General features: G+C 41.5%; 1 protein-coding gene across 3 annotated transcripts in view; it reads left to right on the top strand.

Annotated features, from left to right (window-relative positions):
- Positions 1 to 22,516, top strand: part of ANTXR2 (ANTXR cell adhesion molecule 2) — a 173,596-nt gene that overhangs the window by 70,358 nt on the left and 80,722 nt on the right. For 2 of the 3 annotated variants that reach the window (XM_037896746.2, XM_037896745.2), the window contains 4 exons: positions 2,629 to 2,707; positions 9,449 to 9,544; positions 18,661 to 18,702; positions 22,158 to 22,253. In XM_037896746.2, coding sequence (XP_037752674.1) covers positions 2,629 to 2,707; positions 9,449 to 9,544; positions 18,661 to 18,702; positions 22,158 to 22,253 — 313 coding nt within the window. The remainder of the gene's footprint in view (positions 1 to 2,628; positions 2,708 to 9,448; positions 9,545 to 18,660; positions 18,703 to 22,157; positions 22,254 to 22,516) is intronic. The other variant, XM_043545278.1, reaches the window with a different exon arrangement.

Here is a 22,516-nt window from a genome sequence, read left to right as displayed (position 1 = left end):
AGATTGACTCACTCATGAAGACTGGGGATGTTGACTTGATCTCTGCTGACTGGCCTCTGATCCTGAGTTAGGTTGATTGGGTTCTCTCTTATTAAAATTTTGTCATTGATAAACACTGTCACTAGACCCTCAGCTGATGTGCCAAAATAAATTAAGATGTACTTCATTTTTTTCCCCAAATAGTAAGACTAACAGTACTTATATAGTGCTGTATGTAATCAAAACGCTGTACAAAAATGAACTAATTAATCTGCACAACCTCTCAGGTGAGGTAGGTATGGTAAATGTTGTTCTCCCTGTTTTATTGGTGCTGAAAGGTGAAATGGCTCACCCAAGGTCACCCACCACAGCTTTGATTAGAATTTAGGGCATTGTGAGATTTACTTCATTAATGCTTGGGAAAAGCTTTGAGACCAACGGATGGTATACACTGTAAAAGGGAAAAGCATTCATGAATTAATAATTATTTTAATTACTACTACCAAAAAGTTCAGTGAATGTTGAAGAGGCAAATTGTCTGTTACGCTCATGAAACATAACAGAAATTAAAGCTGTTTCATGGGTGTGTAAATAAGCAAAATCTGGCCTGGAGTCTGTATGTTTTATAGCACACGTCTCTGTGGAACTAGTGCTTTAAATGGGCAAACAAAGCGAAAGGGAAAAAATGAAACACGGTGTTATGGACGGATAATCTTTTCTCTTGGCATTTGTGCTCAGTTAAAAATTCACAAGTCAGAAAGGGCTTCCCTGTGCTGAGGATACACATGAGCACTTATAGGTTGAATTCTGCTCTCAGTTACATCTGTGCAACCCCACTAGGGTTACAAGGCTGTAAAAGGACCTGATCCAAGTCACTGAAGTCAACGGAAAGACTCACATTAACTTCAAGTGGGCTTTGGATCAGCGTAGTGGAGAATAAAATTTGGCTCTGTATTTTAATGTCATAGCTGGCATTTAGGATGGGCAAACTTCAAAAGGTTCGGGGGGTAATTCAGATAAACATCTGGAGTTTCTCTGATCACCTCTCAGGAATTTGGGCCAGTTTCAACAAAACACTAAACAAATGCTTAACTTTAAGCATGTGCCTACTCATCAGAACACTTAGGGTGATATCCTGCCCCACTGAAGTCTATGGATATTTTGCTATTTACTTCAGAGGAGTCAGGATTTCATCTTTGTGCTTAAATGTAATTACATGCTTAATTGATAAGTCAGGGTTTTGGTGCTATACATTTATCCAAATCTTAACCAAATTCATATGTGATATTGAAATCCTTCTTGGAAATCCTCATAGGCTTTCCCATGAAACTCCTAGCGTTTTCTCTGGTTTGGATCAGAAATAGTATAAGAATTGAGTATTTCAGTTGTTTTTTTCCTAGAGTTGTCTAGAATTGTGATGTATGGGGCAAAGGGAGGGGAGGAGGGATAGCTCGGTGGTTAGAGCATTGGCCTGCTAAACCCAGGGTTGTGAATTCAATCCTTGAGGGAGCCATTTAGGGATCTGGGGCAAAAATTGGGGATTGGTCCTGCTTTGAGCAGGGGGTTGGACTCAGTGATCTCCTGAGGTCTCATCCAACCCTGAGATTCTATGATTCTATGAAAGTGTAGAAAATTGGAAGGGGATGAGAAAAAAAATTATCCAGACTTTTCACTTGCATCTATTTAGAATGATGCATAATATAAAGAAAGATATTCGGGATTTTTATTTTATAGCACAGACCATTTAAAAAAATAAATTGAGTGGTAGAAGCAACTTAATACCTTTTTACTAAAATCTGAAACAGAAACCAGCTGAGACAAATTAGTTAAGAGTTTCAAATTCAATATTGACTAAAATGCTTGTGCCAGAATAAAAAATGATATCTATGAAGAGCAGTATAAATGATTAATCATTTTAGTCCAATGAGATCTATATTTCAAAACATACATACATATTGTGAGCTTTCTGAATCATATGAAACAAAGACAGAGAATTTTGAGTCCTTTCTGTTTAATATTCACCATATATCATTTTCTTTTAGGATTAATTTGAAAAATGTAAACTACTTAATATTTGTATAACTGTAATATCAGTGTGCTATTTATAGAAAGTCTTGGCCACTTATAAATAGCCAGCATTGTTAGCCTGCTGGTTACATATTGCTAGATATATTTTTATTGAACAGGGTTTACAGTATTATTTGTAACAGTAAAACCCTAAAAAAGTATGATCGAAGAGGAGTTAATATTTTATAATTAGGTAGGTCTATTTACCAAGGATATCAAACCGTTCTTCAAATATTAACCCCTGTGAGGTAGTTAACTATTAATTTGTCCATTTTACTGTTGGGTAAACTGAGACACAAAAAATGAAGTGCCAATTACCGAACTTTGGTTACTAGAGTTAGACAGCTAAATCTATATCCTAATTGAATGGCTAAAAATACTGGCAAATTGTAAGGAGTCAGGACTATCTATAAACAGTAATACAACATGTTAGCTTTAGAGATGTCCACATCTTGTCTCCCATTCTCCTGGTCTACCACGCTTCCTGTTCTATTTTAACGGAACCTGACTGATGCAAGATTCCTGCTTAATGTGTATATGCTGTGATTCATGTATATTTGTTTGGCTTTTTTTAATTTCCAGGACACTAGAAGTTTTGGTGAGTTTGAATGAAGGACAATCTTTGATCTCCAGCTCATTAACAATCACTGCTTCGGAATGTGTAAGTCAATGACTGACAGCATTTCATGTAGACGTTGAAATTGTGAGACTTACTTGCATAACTTTTTGGGTGGGAGAATCTCTAATCAGAGCAGAGCCTATTAATAACGTGTGAAAAGGCATAGCCGTGAAACCGTACTTAAGCACAGAGGCATATATCTTCTAAATCATGAAGTGTTGTGAAATGCATGTTTATGTTCTTCATTTTATTTTTGTGCACACAAGCAAGCTTTGCTGATTGGATGTGCTTAATGAAACGATTGGTATTTGGCAGATTTTTCTGCAGTTATAGTATGTGAAATGACTTATTTATTATTGCCCATTAAGGTGGCAGACAACTATATTTAGTTAGCATTCCAGTCTACATAGGGTTGCCAACTTTCTAACTGCTGAAAACTGGACACCCCTGCCCTGCCTCTTCCCCAAGGCCGTGCCCCTGCCCCGTCTCTTCCATGAGTCCATGCCACCTGACCCTCACTCTTCCCCCAAGGCCCCACCTCCTGCCTCTGCTCTTCTCCTCGAGGCCCTGCCCTCTTCTTGCTCTCCAATCCTAGGAAGTTGGTGTGATGGAGCAAGTTAGCGCTGATTCATGAGACTTAGATCAGCATGAGAAGTTTAAAAGAAGTGTGTGTTCTTTGTCTTTTGGAAAACCTTTTTTCTTATACTTGATTCCTTTCTACAACAAAACTCCACAGAAAAATCATGTAGAGAAACCCTCTAGCCTTAGAAGCGTTCATTAAATGTCTCACCTGTTCTGTAGGTAGGCTTTCCACACGCACCTTCTCAGGGACTTCTTTATTTTTAAAAGAGAAAACTGATTGCATGCTCAAATGAAGCAAACCTAATGAACAGATTCAGTGTGGTATCTGTTTGCAATTGTGTCCTAGTACTTAGGGCTTGTCTATATTAGAAAAGTTGTACAGTCTTAACTAAATTAATTGGAAGTCTGTACAGTTAAATAGGTGATACTCCCTAATGTAGATGCACTTAAACCCATTGAATCCTTGTTTAGCATGTACTAGTAAATTACTAAATTAAACTAAGCTAATTTAAGTGAAAGTTAAACAGGTTTAAGTGCATCTACATTAAGGGAGAAGTACCACCATCACTAATATCAAAAAACAAAGTTTAAAAATCTTCCTATAACTTGGTTAAAAACCCATCCTGCCTCTTTTGTATGAACTATTAGATACCAAATGGTACAGAAATGTGAGTTTTTTCTTGCGGCGAGGGCGAATGAGATGTTCCACAAACTTAGGAAAGTTTCAGCTGTATAAACAAGAATGCCTTGCTAAAACTTATCCCAAGATAATGCCAAACAAACCTGGCAGCATTTGTAATTCTGCTATAAAATGCAGCAAGCCATTTGCCAGGCTGCTGCTAGCTAGCCGTCCCTTTTTCCATAGTCCTAATCATCTTGTTTCTGTTTTAGAATCTCTAAATTTGGTCCTTTTTTGGGGGGAGGGGACTTTTGGCATATTATACACAGTAAGATTTGTTTTGTAGAAATTAAGTCTTTTTAGGTGTCTAAATAGTTCTTTGGAAAGCTGGCAAGTGACTTTTGGCTGGTTAAGAAAGTATTTTATTTTAAAATCAGACTTATTTTTAAAATTGTCACTAAAATAAGCATCTGAGAATATTGTTTGAATAGAAATGTACTAATCCACACTCTTGATAACTCACAAAAAAGTAGCCTTGCCCAAAGGTGTGAGGGGGCAGTAACTGGCATTGAGGGGTTCTGGGATTGTAGAGGCACTAACTCACATTGAGGGGGAATGATGTGGGGGGCACTAGGATCTTGGGAGAGCAGTAAGAGTCATTCAGGAGGTGTCGGGGGTATGGAGGGAGCAGTAACTGGCATTGACAGGGTGTAGGGGGGAGGACTAACTGGAACTGATGGGACATGCTGTGCTGGGGGCACTAAGTGGCAGAGGGGGGGTGCTGGAGTTGGGGGACCACCAACTGGCAGCAGGGGGTGCATGGTATGTCTGTGTGATGGGGAGAGGCGGTAAGAGGCATCGGGGGGGGCGTGCTGTGTGTGTGGGAAGAGGCAATAATGGGTGGGGGGGGAAGCACTTTGTGCAGGGTGGGGGTCAGTCTCCAGATCGGGAAAAGTGGGGCACAGTGGGGTGTGTGTGTGTGTGTGGGGGGCAGACAGGATCCACCCCCCTTCTCCCTGCCCAGCAGTGGCAGTGCTGGTACCTACCTTTCCCCTGGAGAGGCTGGAGCCGGGTCTGGGAGCCTGGGTCTGCTGCATCAGCAGCGGCAGCTGAGTAGCTGCTGCTCTTCCTGCCCTCTCAGCCGGGAGGCTGATCGTGGTTACTCTGGTAACTGGACTTTTAGTGTCCGGTCAGCTGTGCTGACCGGATACTGCCAGGACTCCTTTTCGACTGGACTTTCCGGTTGAAAACTGGACACCTGCCAACATTAAGTCTTTGCATGATTCTGTGCAAAAGGAACGTTACCATATGTGTTATGCTCAATTTCCAGATACATACAAAACATCTTTTTCACTAATGCATGATTAACTGGTTCTCCTCAACCCCGACATAGACGGTTTATAAAGAGCTTCCGTCCTTTTCCATCACCATTGCTTCTGTATTGCTAACTGCTTCAGAAACTGCTGAAGACAGACCCAGGCAGAGAGCTATTTGTAGAGGGGAAAGCCAAGGAAACCTCCCTTCCCCTCTGGGCAGTGTCTTTGCTGCCTCTCAGCATTCCCTAACTTGCCAGTTAAGGAATGTATGTTTTCAATATGTACAGTGCATATGGTTTTCCTATAGCTATGCATTATTATATGCGAAATGTATTACAACATATTATTTACTACAGTCTGCTGCTGCAGCTCTGAGGCCTTTGGATGACTTCCCCCACCCTTTAGGGACCTGCCTTCACTACAAGTATAGTTGTATCAGAGGACCTAGTTAGGATACAATTGTCCACTGACTCAGTTACAACTTGGTTCCAGTTTATAGTGTAGATGGGTCCATAGTGGTGATATAAAGCCTGAGGTTGTATAGGTGGAACCTCAAGACTTTAGCCCAGTTACGGAAGACCCTAACCCTAAAGCATGCCCGTACTGTGGCTTTACTTTCAGGTCGGTAAAAAAATGAGACCGTGTGTTCTGCTATTCGTTGTGTGCGGGCATGCCCGGTTCCGACTGCAATCGATAGGAGTTGTGAGCACACAAAGGGCAGAATTGGCCATTTGTGTTTGTTAAAGGGAGAGAAAAGGAATATAAATAATATTCATGACCTGCAAAATATAGACGAGTTCCCCAGGAACCTGGTCACTCTGTACTTCCAATGACCCCACTTTTTAACCTGTCATTTTGTGTGATTTTCCAACAACAGATTGTTGTTCACAGGGAATTAACCTGGAGAAGTCAAGCTTATTTTCCCCCAACCCTTTTAAAATTGCGAATATGGATAATTTTGGGGGGTTGATGTTAACACCAACTCAGGTTTTATGATTTGGGGTGGGGAGTCTGAATGACACTAGAATTGAGGCAGCTCACCAAACCTAAGACACTTAGATGAATCCATTTGTAGCCTATTTCCACCTGATGTCATGATGTTGTATCAATGGATAATGATGATGCAACATCTTGAATTAATGACATAAGGATACAGGAGGATGCTCTGTCATGACACCCGATATACTACTCTTCCCTTTTTCTTCATCCTTTCAGAAGGGTGAGTGGGCCACAACATGCTGAAACTATGAATTTACCATGACCACATATAAATCTGCATGCTGACAGTGCAAACAAACTTAAAAAAATACAGTATCAGTGCAAAACAAATCATACTCAATCATGTTATTCCTCTGCTCTGTTCATGGCAAAACCTTAACCCATTTTGTTTCTCTGTGGTTAAAAGTTTCAAGTAGCAGGAAGCAGAATATCTACAGAAGTGAACTGACAGGAAATCCAGCACTGCTTCTGCTCATCCTTTCTTCTTTTTTTTTTTTCTTTGTAAACCCTCATGTCATGTGTTGTGCAGAGAAGGAAGGGCCGTACAAGGAGAACTGTTGTTTCCGTAGTAGCAGATGGGCAACTGCATAGAAATGGGTCACAGCTAGAACACTGAGCTAATTCTAATGGCAGGGCAGCTGATGGCTAACCTGGTAAAAGAGAGTGAAAAGTTGCAGCCTTCCACAGCAAACTGAAGTTGCTGTAAAGAAAAACAAACAAGAAGAGGTGTTGCAGCGAGGCATGGGCATTATTTATGTGTGATACCATCTTAAATGATCACTGAACATTTACACATTATTAGTCATCATTCGAGTAGGGCTTGATTCTCCTGTCATTGACACCGGTATAACTTCACTGACTGCAGTACAATAACTCCTACTTTACTCTGGCTTGAGAGGAGAATCATGCTGTATCCTTTGCCCTTTTTTTTTTTTTTTGGTCCCCGTATGAAATGTGAACAGGTCTCATTCACACAAAACACATCCCTGATTTCCCCTTAATGTTGTTCCAGATCAGCATGCCGTGGAGCACGCTATACCAGGGTTTAGAAAAGGTGTGCAGAGGATGTGGGTTTGAGGCTTTTAGCCTCTGGGCCACTTCTGTTCTCCACATTCTTCCTTCAAAAATAAGCTTAGAGATGCAGTCTAAGCCTTTGTGAGAGTCACCGTTCACGCTCGTCGTAAAAAACATAGTGACAAAAGGGCTGATCGTTAACTTGATAGGAGGCTAAGCATAATCCCTCTCTGTGTGCCTCTGAGAGTGTGGCTCGTTAAGAGCCTCATGGCACAATTAACCTATGCCCAAGTGGCACCAGTTAGCCTTCGGCCATCTTTGCTAGCATGCAAGAGCCAAAGCAGTGACTTTGTGTGACTTGTAGGACCTTGTGAGATGATCTAAGTTTACAAGTCTCAGTGGAGTGTCTGTCTATTGAGAGAGACAAGATGGGTGAGGTAATACCTTTTATTGGACCAACAGTTATGGCTCTTTAAAATTCCACCTGTCCCTTTGGGTTAGGAGGAAACTTCTAGTTATCCCATAACTGTCTGCACTGGGCTTCTTTGCATCTTCCTCTGCAGCAACTGGTATTTGCCACGGTCAGAGACATGACACTGAACTTGATAGACCACCAGTCACATCCAGGCCGGCAGTTCTTATGTTTTTTCCCCTGCAGGGCACGATGAGCATTCAGACTTCAGGACTAGAATTAAATCTTTATTTTTGGAATACCAAACACCACGGTATAGGAGCCCTATATATAGGGCCCTACCAAATTCACAGCCATGAAAAACATGTCACGGACCATGAAATCTGGTCTCCCCCTGTGAAATCTGGTCTTTTCTGTGCTTTTACCCGATACTACACAGATTTCGTGGGGGAGACCAGCATTTCTCAAATTGGGGATCCTGACCCGAAAGGGAGTTGTAAGGGGGTCGCAAGGTTATTTTAGAGGGTTTGTAGTATTGCCACCCTTGCTTCTGCGCTGCCTGGAGAGCAGCAGCTGCTGGCCGGGTGCCCAGCTGTGAAGGCAGCGCCCCTCCAGCAGCAGCGCAGAAGTAAGGGTGGCCATACCATACCATGCCACTCTCACAGCTGCTGGCGGCGACTCTGCCTTCCTAGCTGGGCTCCCGTCCAGCAGCCGCCGCTCTCCATCTGCCCAGCTCTGAAGGCAGCGCTTCCCCCAGCACCAGCACAGAAGTAAGGGTAGCAGTACCACAACCCCCCCACAACTCCTTTTTGGGTCAGGACCCCTACGATTACAACATTATGAAATTTCAGTTTTAACTAGCAAAAATTATTAAATTTATGATTTTTAAGATCCTATGACCATGAAATTGACCAAAATGGACCGTGAATTTGGTAGGGCCCTATCTATACACCTCTTCTGGGATTCTACTTTCTTCTTCTCTTTCCTATCAATGGTTGCAGACTGCATTGATGATCAGGCAAACAGCTTTCCTTAGGCAGCTCTTAATGTAATCCTTTAAAGTCATTAGTCACTGGATGCTTGGTGTACCTGTACCAGTGACTTTTTTCCCCCTTCCATATTAGGCCTGATTCTCCTCTCACTTATGCCAATTTCACATCAGTATAACTCCATTGACTTTGTGGAGTTACTCTTGACTTACACTGGAGTAAGTGAGAGGAGAATCAGGCCCATTATCTTCCAAGCGTGATTTGTGCAGTGACGGCCACACAGTAGTCTGGAACACAGGTCCATAAAATGGCACAGGTACGTGCCGTTTCATTGTTTTGTTTTACAGTTCAAAGTTTTGTGGCCCATCATATTCTGTATTGATGCTCTGTCCAGTCCTTTAAAATAGCTTACGCACCTGAGTTGCTCCAGAACCAAGAATATGTAAGGAACTGGGGAACATATACATTACCTTTTAATCTCCCTTCTGCCCTGTTTTGTAGTCGACACACATCATTCATTTTATCACACAGCTTTTTAAAAGTATCCTGGTTTACCAGGTACATTCCTCGGCTCACAGAAGAGGAGGGAACTAAACATACAAGGAGTCAGAGGAGCTAACTAGGGGTGAATTTGGCCCAGAGTGGGCCTGATACTATAGGCTTCATAAAGAGTTTTGTCTGAGTAAGATCTGTAGAAGGAGGATCCAGCAAGTAGGAATCCTCTGTATGTGAATCATTATGTAACTGTGTTGGGTCGGGGGCGGGGAAGGAAGAGATAAAAACATTTATTAATGAGATAGAAATTGTTAACATCATCCAGTGACTGTCTTTTCCCTTCTTGTTTCTCCATAGTCGAATGGCATAGCTGCCCTTATTGCCATTCTTGTGCTGTTACTTTTGGCTGCTATTGGTCTTTTATGGTGGTTCTGGCCTCTTTGTTGCAAAGTGGTAAGTAAAAAAACGTAAATGGCTGATTCGGACATATGACCTATAACTGTCACCAAACTCTTGTTGGGAAATATAGATTCTTTTTCATAGATGTTTCTGGAAAGCAAGTGGTAGAGCAGCACAGTTGCTGTAGAGAATGGATAAAGTACAAGAGTGTATATAATATATCAGACATAGGTTTGGGGTATCTTTATCAGTGGTCTATTGTAAGCCATAGAAAAGGTCAGTCTAATAACAGTGAAGTAACTGTGTTCTTTAATGACCGGTTTCAGAGTAGCAGCCATGTTAGTCTGTATCTGTAAAAAGAAAAGGAGTACTTGTGGCACCTTAGAGAGTAACAAATTTATTCTAAATTTTATTATAAATTTGTTAGTCTCTAAGGTGCCCCAAGTACTCCTTTTCGTTTTGTTTTCTTTAAAGCATTTGCTGCTTTGACAGAAACGTAAGCACAGATGAACCAGGATAGGAAGATTCGGGTCTCTCAATTTGGCTTTTACCCGAGTGCCATATTCCTGTAAAATCTTTGATAAAAGCTTTTCCTCTATTATTTTAAAGCTGCAGTCTATAATGGTGTGCAGATGTTTTTTCTGAAATCAAGGACTATTTTAAAAGCACTAGCACTAAATTGATATTTGTAGTCCATTATGGACTCTCAAGTTGCAAATCCTTTATTCTCTTATTAATCCCTTGCAAAAAATGAAATTGCCATCCTGTCTATATTACATCAACTTTCATCTGAATAATGAACGTTCTTTATCCTTCTAGTCAACAATAGTGCTTCAGTTCCCCTCCTCCTCCCCTCCCCCTCCATTATTTGCAGGAGTTTGAGATTGGTGGAGTTTGTTGAGATGGCAATTTCTTCCAACCTGGCACTGTATTCTGTCTACCCAGATTTGTCACAGGGGCGGTCTCCTGGGAGTTGGGGCAGTGAAATATCTTCCCTCTTCTCAAATGTTCCAAGGCTGTTACTGGAGCACTGAGGATGCAGTAATTCCCATGGCTAACCGGAAGCAGGTTGTGAGGATGAGAGGGCCTCAAAACTGGCATGGAGGTTCGGAGCCTCAGCCTTCTGCGGATCCCCCATGTTCTGTGGTTTCCAAGAGCAGAGCCAATGGCCCTTCTCTAATGGGAAAAATCCCTCCTCTGTCCCACTCTTCACAGGATTGTCCCAAGACATCTCCAGGAGGATATCTTTGGGTCATGTTCTTTAGACTCATAGATGTTAAGGTCAGAAGGGACCAGTGTGATCATCTAGTCTGACCTCCTACACATTGCGGGCCACAGAACCTCAGCTACCCACTCCTGTAATAGACCCCTAGCCTCTGGCTGAGTTACTGAAAACCTCAAATCATGGTTTAAAGACTTCAAGTTACAGAGAATTCACCATTTACACTGGTTTAAAGCTGCAAGTGACCCATGTTGCAGAGGAAGGTGAAATACCCCCAGGGTCTCTGCCAGTCCGACCAGGGTGTGGTTTTAGGGCCTAGTGCTACAGTAGTGCTGAGTTCTGAATACTCAGTGAACTTCTTACCAAATACCGACACGTCAATAGTTTTTGGTTTGATAGCCATATCCTTACATTAGAGAGTCAAGGCGGGTGAGGTAATATCTTTTATTGGCCCAACTTCTGTTCTGAAAGACAAGCATTCAAGCTTACACAGAGCTCTTCTTCAGGTATGGGAAATGTACTCAAAGTGTCACAGCTAAACACAAGGTGGATAGTTTAGCATAGGTAGTTAATGCATATTTTGAGGGGCCATTCAAGGTGAGGTGTCCCATTAATACCTCTTCATTCCTTGGGGCGTGGTGGGGGGAGCTGTGTGTGTTTGGGGGGGTGGTTAAGTGGCTTATAGATTGTTGTAATAAGCCATAGATCCAGTGTTACTATTCAGTCCTATTGAGCTCCAAAGCTCATCTTTTGAAGATGTTGTACAGGTTTCCTTTGAGAATGAGAAAAGACAGGTCAGATACAGAGTGATCTCTTTATGAAAAGTGTTCACCCACAGGTGATATGGTGTTTTCATCTTTTATCATTTTTCTGTGTGAGTGTTGTTTTCACCTATATAGTAGTGTCAAGGTTCCTTCCCCACTCTGAACTATAGAGTACAGATGTGGGGACCTGCGTGAAAGACCCCCTAAGCTTATTCTTACCAGTTTAGGTTAAAAACTTCCCCAAGGTACAAACTTTGCCTTGTCCTTGAACCCTATGCTGCCACCACCAAGCATGTTAAACATTGAACAGGGAAAGAGCCCACTTGGAGACGTCTTCCCCCAAAATATCCCCCCAACCCCTACACCCCCTTTCCTGGGGAAGGCTTGATAAAAATCCTCACCAATTTGTACAGGTGAACACAGACCCAAATCCTTGGATCTTAAGAACAATGAAAAATCAATCAGGTTCTTAATAGAAGAATTTTAATTAAAGAAGAAGGTAAAAGAATCACCTCTGTAAAATCAGGATGGTAGATACCTTACAGGGTAATCAGATTCTAAACATAGAGAATCCCTCTAGGCAAAACCTTAAGTTACAAAAAGACACAAAAACAGGAATATACATTCCCTCCAGCACAGCTTATTTACCAGCCATGAAACAAAAGGAAATCTAACGCATTTCTAGTTAGTAAGTAATCTAGCTAACAGAAGTTCTGAGACTGCATTCCTGATCTGTTCCCGGCAAAAGCATCACGCAGACAGACAGACCCTTTGTTTTCCCCCCCTCCAGCTTTGAAAGAATCTTGTCCCCTCATTGGTCATTTTGGTCAGCTGCCAGGGAGGTTATCTTAGCTTCTTAACCCTTTACAGGTGAAAGGGTTTTGCCTCTGGCCAGGAGGGATTTTATAGCACTGTATACAGAAAGGTGGTTACCCTTCCCTTTATTTTTATGACAAGTGGTCATTGAGGCATTTAGTGCACTGGATGAGGTACGCCACATAATAGGCATGTGTAGTACCCATGTATCTTGAAAGGGGTGTTGTGTGGGGTGTTGATCATCATAGCAGTGGAGATGTGTGTCCAGGTTTTGCATCTGTTGTTCTGGCATGGTGTGGTGCAGCTCTGAGTTGGTGTGTCCTGGTCTGTGGGGAGCTTGCTTCTGATAATGAGCTTGGAGAGGTTCGGGGGGAGGGGACTGTTTGAAGTTCAGAAGAGGGGGTTCAGGGAAGATTTCTTTCAGGATGTAGTCCCCATCCGGTATGGGTTTTAGTTTGCTACCTCACATGGATTCCAGTGTGGGATGGTAGGGGATGACTAGGGGTGTGCAGTTGGAGGGAGTTTTATTTCTGTATTCTATATTGAAGTTGTGATGGAAATCTTTGATGGAGTTTGGAGCATGTCTGGAATATGCCTGTTCAGAGGATGAAAATATCATTGATATAGCTCAGATATCTCATTGGTTTCGTGGTGTATTTGTCCAGAAATTCCTTTTCAAGGTGGCCCATAAAGAGGATGGCATATTGGGTAGCCATCCTATTACCCGTGGCTGTTCCCATGGTTTGGACTAAGTGTTTGTTATTGAATGTAAAATTGTTATGAGTGAGGATGAGTTTGACGATGTGTTTTGGGTGGATATCTGTGGGTTGTCCATTGTCTTGTAAATATTTGAGGCAGACAGCGATGCTGTCATTGTGAAGGATGTTGGCGCTTAGTGAAGTGACATCCATGTGGCAAAGATGAAGTTCTGAGGGAGGTTGTTAATTTTGCGGAGATTCTGGAGGAAGTTGATTGTCTTGGAGGAAGCTGGTCCTTTGCATGAGTGGTTTGAGGATCCTTTCTATGAGACCCAATATTCCTTCAGTAAGAGTGCCATGGGCAGCTATGTTGGGTCTGCCTGGGTTCCCTTGTTTGTATACCTTGGGAAGCATGTAGAACGTCTCTGGGTTCGTGGGGGATGAAGTTGTAGAGTTTCTCTTTGGATTTGTTTGAGGAAGAATTTGATGATATCGTTAAATTCCTGGGTAAATTGTGGTGTGGGGTGTTTTTTGAGTTCATTATAACGGGTGATGTGAAACACTTGTCTATTGGACTTGTGAACATAATCATCATGGCTGAGGACTACGATTGTGCTCCCTTGAACTGTCACGGAAAAATAAGACAAAAATACCATATCAGCTCTGGGTGAACACTTTTCATAAAGCGATCACTCTGTATCTGACCTCTCAGTCCTCATCCTCAAAGACCTGCACAATTCTTTCAAAAGATGAGTCTGGGAGCTTAAATTCTGAACTTTGCTAGATACTAAAAATCATGGACTGAATAGAGACACTGGATATATATTTCAGAGTAGCAGCCATGTTAGTCTGTATACGCAAAAAGAACAGGAGTACTTGTGGCACCTTAGAGACTAACAAATTTATGGTGCCACAAGTACTCCTGTTCTTTTTACTGGATATATAGTTTATTATAACAACGTATAACCTACTTGACCCCCTCCCACAGCTTTCCCCCGCTTTTTCTTCCCCTTTCCCTGCCACGACTAGAGAGGTGTTAATGGGACGCTTACTCTTGAATGGTCTTTGAAATATGTGTCAAGTAGTTATGCTAAACAATCTGAGCCCCTTTTATTTAATTGTGACATTCTGAATATATTTTCCAGACCTGAAGAAGAGCTCTGTGTAAGCATGAAAGCTTGTCTCTCTCGCCAACAGAAGTTGGTCCAATTAAAGATGCTACCTCACTCATCTTGTATCTGTAATATCCTGGTACCAATGCAGCTACAAAAACACTGCAAATCCTTCGATTATGATAATGTGCTCTTATTCCTTCCTTCTATTCCACATCCAGTGTATTAACATAATTCATTATCCCAGTTTGTGGCCTACTACTTACCGCCTTCGATGTAAATGTCCTTGACTATTGATCACTCCTTCAAGAACTTTGGAGAAAGGGCGGATAAAATCACAGACCTGGTTGTCTTGCTGATGGAAGTATTTAGTTTCATGGGACAGAGAACAGCAAGCAAGAGAGCAGCAGAGCTCCCACGCCTGAGAACTGTTGTATCGCCAGAATCAAAGCAAAAAGGGATAAAGTTGGTACAGACTTCGAACAAAAACAAATGAGAACTGCAGAAGTTCCTGCCTTCTATTATCTGCAGACAGTTGGTGTCCAACATTTTAGATGACTTAGGTATTCTGCTTAATCATTGGCAGGAGTCAGTTCTCAAAATGTTAGTTGATCTGCAGTCTGTGTACAGTACCAGGGGTTTTTTTGGCTGCTTTTTTTTTTTTTTTTAAAGGGAGTTCATTGTTGACAGTTCTTTCACTCTTCCTTGAATATCGGAACAGATGATTGTATCAAACTGGCTTCAGGCTCTCGTGCTGACATTTCCTAATGCCCACATCACTGGAACATTTGAAAAGTGTTAATGAGTGGATCAAAAGGACTGTTGCCTGAAGCAGCTATTTTTCTTTTTTTTATTATTATTAAAGAAATCGGCTCGACTTAGTTACAAAGAATGAAGTCAATGAGATGCAGTCCTCCCTGATGATCAGACCAGACCAAACCAAACCAAACAAAATTGGAGACAAATCAAATTGTACATATGGTTAAGACAGAGAAGTGTTCTTCAGAACCGTCAGGACTTCATTTTACTAATGTGAATGAAGAAAAAAATGCAGACAATCTTGCAATAGTATGTCTTTTAATGTCAGCAAATTCTCATACTGCATTTGAATAATTGACTACAAAAATTGCCTAAATTCCCCTGACTGTTTTTTAAAATTGCATTTAATAATGGCTTCCCAATGAACTTTGCTTTACAAATCAAACTGGAATCAGTACTGACTGTGTGTGTGTGTGTGTGGCCTGTCGAAACATAAGGATGGGAGCATTTTCGTACCACTTCTGTCAACAGGGCCAAATATCTGCTACTCAAAGCAGATTATTTTCTCACACCATTGTCACTTAATGGCGGGATACATTTTCCAACAAGTTTCATCTTCTGAAGCTGCTAGTAACTGCAGCTAATTAAAGCATTAGCTAATTTTAAATCTAGTTTATCCTACAACTCCAGTGAGTTTAGCAATATCATTTTAGGGCCTGATCCCATGTCCAGTGGGTCAGTTGAAAGGCTCCCACTGACTCACAGGCTTACAAGGCCCATTGAAGTTGTCATGAGTCTTTTCCTTGATTTCAGTGGGGTTTAGATCAGGCCCTTAATGGGTTTTGGATTAGATTTTTTTTGTTCAAATCTTGGTCCCATTGAAATTAATAGGCATTTGGCCCTAATGAGCATTAGCCCACATCATAAAACTAATACATATTTTGGCACACTTAGTTGTCTTGGCTTAGGAGAGTCTCAAGGGTGTAAGAAAGAAATGAGAGTTATGAATTATTATTGATAAATATTTATATAGGGCCATAACTTTTTCTGGCATTTTACTGACAGTAGAAAGGCCTCAGCTCTGAAAAGCTTAATGTACATCAGACAAATAGAGAAATTTAAGGTAATAGATAAAGAAAGTGGAAGGAAAATGGCATGGGAGTTGAAACAAGATAATGTGAGTTTTATAATATTGAGAGAATCTTTTTGGTGTTGATCTTTGGATAAACTTCAGTGCTTCTCAGTGCCTATGCACATCTTCACGTGCCTAAATGTCTTTGCCAATCTGGTCCATAACCCCTCTGCTTCATGTTTCCCCATCTATAAAGTGGGCAGAATGGTTCTGATCCATCTCACAGAGATGTTACGTGGATTAGCTAGTCAAGGTTTGTAAAGTGCTCCGAGACCCGGTGCTGGAATGCACCGCAGGAAGCCTTATTTATTCACCCTTACGTTAAAAAGCAGAGGAGGGAAAATCATGTTCTGACCCACTTTGGCATGCACCAAACAAACATCCTCCTATTGAAAATCCTTAATTTGTTCTCCTACCTGTTGAAGGTTCCAAGAACTAACAAACCAGTTTAATATTTTAATTCTGAAGTATTTGGTAATAGGTTTCCAGTTATACCAAGCATTTACTTCTAAGTATATTCATTTGGTGGCAAATTGCCAGCACTACTATGGTGGGTCTCGCGCTTTCTCTTCTTGTGGGGTGTTCAGGGCACCGTTTCTTGCCCCTGAACTGAGGTATTAACTGCCCCACTAGTGTCCGAGAGGGAGGGACCCGGGCCCACCCTCTACTCCGGGTCCCAGCCCAGGGGCCCTGGGGATAGCGGTAAACCACTAGAACTAGCAGTTCCTTCCCCTGGGCCACTTCCCTCTCCTGCCCTTCAGCTTGTGGGGCTTCCTGCCCTCCCTCTGCACAAACCAGGTGTCCCTTTACCTAGGGTCTTGGTCTTCTTAGCCCACCGCAGCACTTCTCCAACTCTCCTCTGCTCCAACACCAATCCACTCTGCTTCAACTCCTCCAAACTGCTCTTTGCTCCAACACCAATCCACTCTGCTTCAACTTCTCCTCTTGTCTGATTGAAACAGGAGGTTTTTATCATGTGACTGGCTTCAGGTGCTTTAATTAATCTATAGCAAACTTTCTTCCCTCTGCAGGGAAGAAGGCTCCCTTCTAACACTTTCCTGCTGCCCTCTGGCCATGCTGTGTCACAATTTTAATCTCATTCATATATGCGATGCCCACATTTATTTGGAAGTGAACTATTTTGGTGGCATTACTATCTGAGATGTCAGTGGTGACATCCAAGTTACTTTTATCAAGATTAAAAAAAAATTCTTCTACATATGATGCCGTGAGTCCACTTATTTATTTGATATTCAGAGGCACTGGTGAAGATAATTAAAGTACTGGAATTAATGGCAGGGATAGGGATAAAATGATATCCCTCTATGATATCTCTGAAAATAACATAACTAGTATTTCAATACAAATGTAATTTTAACAGCTTTTTATGTAGCCATCATTTTATATATTTTAATCAAATCTGTATTGTACCAATGCACAAAACAATCATGAGCCTTAGTATAGGTGGAGTATTTCTTTTTTCATATCTGAAAAATACTGAGGCACAGAAAATCATGACCGTTTGTATAGATAAAGTATTTCTTCACTGTTAGCTTGGCCACAGAGCGAGCCCACTTGCAGTCTGCTAAGTCCAGCTTGTTTCTGTTTTGCAGAAAACTGTTTCTGACTTTAATTTTTGCTATCATCTAATAAATACATTGGTGTGTTTTTTCTGTTTAATGGCTTGTTGGGGATTTTGAGGTGAGTAGCAGGGGAAGTCACAGAAGTTCATGCGATGCATGTGTGTAAGAGAGCAGAAAGAAAGTGGAAGGGGTGTAAGTGGCGCAAGTTTATTTTTTATGCTATATTGCATATTGAATTTAAGACTAAGATAAAATAAGATTAGAGTGAATAGAGGGCTTTTATTACTAACCGGAAAATCCCCTGGCATGTGCTCGCTTTCCTATGTTCCACTCTGTTGACAAATTGTTAATATTTATGTGCCAGAAACCCCGTGGATGGCTATAAATTAGAAACAAACCTCCTTAACAGGAGGGATTATTTTCCAATAACAATTTAAGAATGTTTGTGAATGTAGCAACACCACACTGTAGGCATTCCACACTGAACACCATGAAGGAAAGCCATTTTCAAATTATAGATTTGTAATGTGCAAGCTGCAGAAATAATTTGGGTGGATAGTTTAAAGGCCTAGAGTTGATCTTGAGTTTCCAGAAGGCATTTTGCACTTGTCACTGGGCCAGAAATTCTCCAAATGCATGGCATGAGAAAACTGGTTTATAGTCAGGCAAGTCCTGAGGTAGGCTTTTGGGCTGCCTTTTGCTGAGGCAAGTCCTGAGGTAGGCTTTTGGGCTGCCTTTTGCTGATTAACAAATTAATTCTAATTAACAAAATAGGACTTCATCACTGGCTCTTACTTAGAATGACTGAACCTCATCCAATTAGTAAGTAAATGGGCAGGCATGTTTGTCCCAAAGAGTGCCTGTCAACAAGTTGATTTTATTTAATATTAGAGGGATGGTGTTAATTTCCACACACGTTTGGTAATCAGGAGTTCAGGGAGTTGCAACAGCAGTTGCTAGTTTGTGAAGAAACATTGGTGATTCGTAGCGGAATGGTTAACAATTAAAATACTCTATCAGATTTTGAAGGTCACTTGCAGGCTCTGACTGCTGTCACTCATGCTTGTCTTTGTATTGTTTTTAGGTCATCAAGGATCCTCCACCACCACCTCCAGCTCCAAAAGAGGTACAGTATGAAGGTGTTTGTTGACCTGTACAATAAGACATCATCCTAGCGCACCATCAATTACATTAATTACATTACACCATCCCGTTAAATATTGCTGTATATTACGAACCAGCTCTTTTCCCCCAGTTGCTGGAGAGAAAAGACGGCACAGTGATTAGGGCATTTTCCTGGCATGTGAGAGACCAAGGTTCAGGTCCCAGATCTGTCACAGACTTCTTCTGTGACCTTGAGGAAGCTGCTTTTGTTGTGCCTCAGTTTTCCATCTGTGAAACGGAGGTAATAGCACTTCCCTACCTCGCAGAGAGGTTTGGAGGGTAAACACATCGAAAAGATTTGAGGTCCTCAGATATTACATTGGTGGAGACCATATAAGTACCACAGACCACTAGAAACTTTAGCCACAATTCCTCCTTAACCAGCGCCATCCCCTCTTTGGGCTGTATCTGTCCCACCTTTTTAAAAAACAAATAAAATAATCAAAGGTACTGTATTTTTGATGCTGATAATAATGATACTTGGTGCTTATCCACATGAGATGCCCAGTTTTATTTATTTAAAATAACAGTAAAACCTACTATAACAAGAAACCCGAGGCTTCCTAACAAAGAACTATCTTAAGATAACCGTTCATGACATACACTGAATTAACTCAGCCAGACAGTAAATTAAAGCACCAATAAAACCCTTTAACCACCCCCCGGCCCCCCTTTTGTCCACCAGGTACATAGTCTAAACTTCCTCCCAAAATTCTTTTAAATAAATGGCTTTCTGTTGCGTGTGTGCTCCCACACAGGCCAGGCTGCTAGAATTCTGGGCTGCATCTGACCCACCTTTTTAAAACAAAATAATCCAAGTTACTGTATTTTTGTTGCTGGTAATCATGATACTTGGTGCTTATCATATGTGCAGAGTTCTGTACAAATAACCAACTACAGATATTGCTCTGTTACTGAATATTAAACTTGTCTTAGAAATGGAGGGCACGTGGTAATTCAATGCCTTCGCCTGAGAAAACACAAAAAGACTTCATTAAGGTAAAATTAGGGTTGCAGGCACATACCAGTGTTTTGAATTTATCTCACCTTTGAGGAACATTACAGTAAACACCCCCGCCCTCACCCCAAAGCCCTAAATATTAGAAATCCAGGGAATTCAGTGCTAAGATGACCGCTTTCACAAAACCACACAGTCACACACAAATGACGGTTAAGGCCCTGATCCTGCAAAGACTTAGGCATATGCTAAGCTTTCTGTAGTGTGAGCCAGCAGGCCTGATTCTCATTTATACAGAGGCCCCTTTTTACCATTCTGGCATTGTAAAAGGGCCTTAAACTAAGCAAAATTGCAGTCAAGAAAAGGTAAAATCCTAGTCAAGACAAGGCAGTTTGTAGTTATTACACAAGTTAGCAGGGCAAGTTAAAAACTGTTTCATTTTGAAAAACTTTGTTTCAGATTTTTAGGTTTTTTTCCCCCTTTTCTCTCATTTCTTCCCATCGTCTTCTAGTGGGGGAAAAAAAAGTAGGATTTCCACCCCCCGTGTAAAAAATTTTAAAAAATTGTGCACACAAATGCATGGCTTGGTCGTATATCTGGATAGAAATGGATTAGAGGGGGATTCCTGCTCTTGTTACATGTTAAAAATGGCAGATGTTCAAAATTAAAGGCTGTAGACTTTATTATACTTGTATATACCAACAGAAAACGGTTTCAAATAATTGTTGGGGCCAGATGTTCTCGAAAATATTGGACAGCTAGTCCAGGATTTAAGCCATCACTTTCACCATCACTCTTTGATCTGAGTTCTCTGATTTAGAGAGATTCAGCTGAACAAACAAATTTCTTAAGAGGAACTGTAAAAAGAACGATATGCATTACTTCCAAAATCGATCTGAGAACCCTACATTGCCTTGGGGGCAGAGTTAAGATTGGGATTGTAATTTGAGAATGACTGTCACTTGTGAAAGGGAAACCTTACCTCTGAATTTCCTGGGGTTCTAATTTTTTCCTCCTAACTTATAAGTCACAAAAGTCACTTAAGCCATTGACAAATGCTTGCAACTTTGACTTCCCTTAACAAAATGTTTTGGTGTTAGAAGTTCCTTCTGTTTGGAAATTGTCCGAACATGGGACTGGGGAGGGATGAAAGCTTGGGTTGGTGTCGGATTCTGGTGGCGACATTCTCCCCCTTCCAGTTGGTTTGCTGAGATGTGCAGGACAAGAGCCTGTCGTTTGTACACTTCCTAATATCTGCAGGAAAAAGAAGATTTTACCAGAGAGGGAATTCCTTTCTGAGGACCTCATGAAGTTTATGGAAGTGGGATGGAAAAGGGGACAGCAATGGGGAACCACACTGGAGGATTAGCCTTCTATTCCTGTGGATATCAAGAGCTTCATAGGAGCAAAATCCACTCCTGGGGTATAGAGAAATAGGTCTTGCCTGGTGAGCACCTTAGGGAATATCCAACAGAATGTCCTTGAGCTGGAATCTGGGTTGAAGGGGTGAGCAGGAGAGCAAGGAGGGCTGCCCCTGAAACTGACTGGATGAATCCAATAAGTTTAATCATCTGCTGTCTGTTCTCAAGCGATGATCTGCCAAAAAAAGGGTGCTACAAGACTCTTCTATCTGTGAAGCCCGCCACTGTTCGCAATGTGGCTTTGTGTCCAAGCAGCTTTGGAGAACCTTTGTAGGCTGATTCTGCAACCTTCTGTGCTCTGGATAGCAGACCAGGTCACTCAGTCCTGGGGAAGTGGGTGTTCTAGGAGAATCACGAGTGGGTCTGCACATGGGCCTTGTTTCAGATAAGCATTTAAGTGTAAGCTCTAGCATGTACTTAAGGCAAGCATGTGCGGCCACAGCTCAGGATCGCTTGGTCCAAACTTCACGTGGGAGACCAGCGGAATGTGTCTGCTACCCACCCTTGGCCTTCACTGAGAGCTGCAGATCTGTTGTAATCAGTCTACTGTAGGCTGTTGATGATTCTGCCTCTCTGTCCTTTGGCTATTGGCCTGGGTTTTGTAGAGAGAGCAAAGCCATTTTACTGGAGCAGGCCTCTGTGGCTGAGAATCTGGCTCTTCAAGCACACTATATTTTTAAAAGAGGGAAACAATGTTAATGATTTTTCTCTCTGTGTTTTGTTTGTTCTCATCACTGGAAAGGAGGATAATGGGGTAAATGAGCTCTGATTAGTGGAAAGTCCAGTTTATTAAATGGCTTGAGAATGCTGGTCACGGTTTGGGACGCTTCTAATGGTTGCCAGCGATGTTCTTCCATGTGCAAAAAACGTTTCCAAGGGTGGCCAGATAGCGCGTGAAATAATGAAACTGCCTTTACAATCTGCTGCTGTCACATTAGAGCTATATTTAAGTCTGGAAAACTGTTTGTGAACACTAATAAAAGCATGTGCTAGAAAAGAACTTAGTGCAAAAAAAAATGTTTTTGAATTTATGGACAGGAAGAAGAAGAAGATCCCTTGCCTAACAAAAAATGGCCAACAGTGGATGCTTCCTACTATGGAGGACGAGGAGTGGGAGGAATTAAAAGAATGGAGGTTTGTACTCTGGAAAGAAAGAGAAACACTGATGCATGAAAATACAAGTTTTCTGAGGTTCAGTTGATGGCAACAAAGTGTGCTGGAAATATAATTGTATCATCTTTGCTTGCTTCCCACTGACATCAGCCTCCTAAAATTTTTACCCTCTAAAAGAATTCTAAGTGTATCTCGGTCGATTATGGAAGAACTGATTTCATTAGTTCCATTTGATCTGAACTCTAAATAGATGATGAAAGGCATGCGGATTCCATCAAGCTAAT

The sequence above is a fragment of the Chelonia mydas genome, chromosome 4 (genome assembly GCF_015237465.2).
Source record: "Chelonia mydas isolate rCheMyd1 chromosome 4, rCheMyd1.pri.v2, whole genome shotgun sequence".
In the NCBI taxonomy this organism is placed as follows: Eukaryota; Metazoa; Chordata; order Testudines; family Cheloniidae; genus Chelonia; species Chelonia mydas.
The sequence above is the reverse complement of the archived record's forward strand: the minus strand, read 5'-3'. Positions and strand labels throughout refer to the sequence as shown.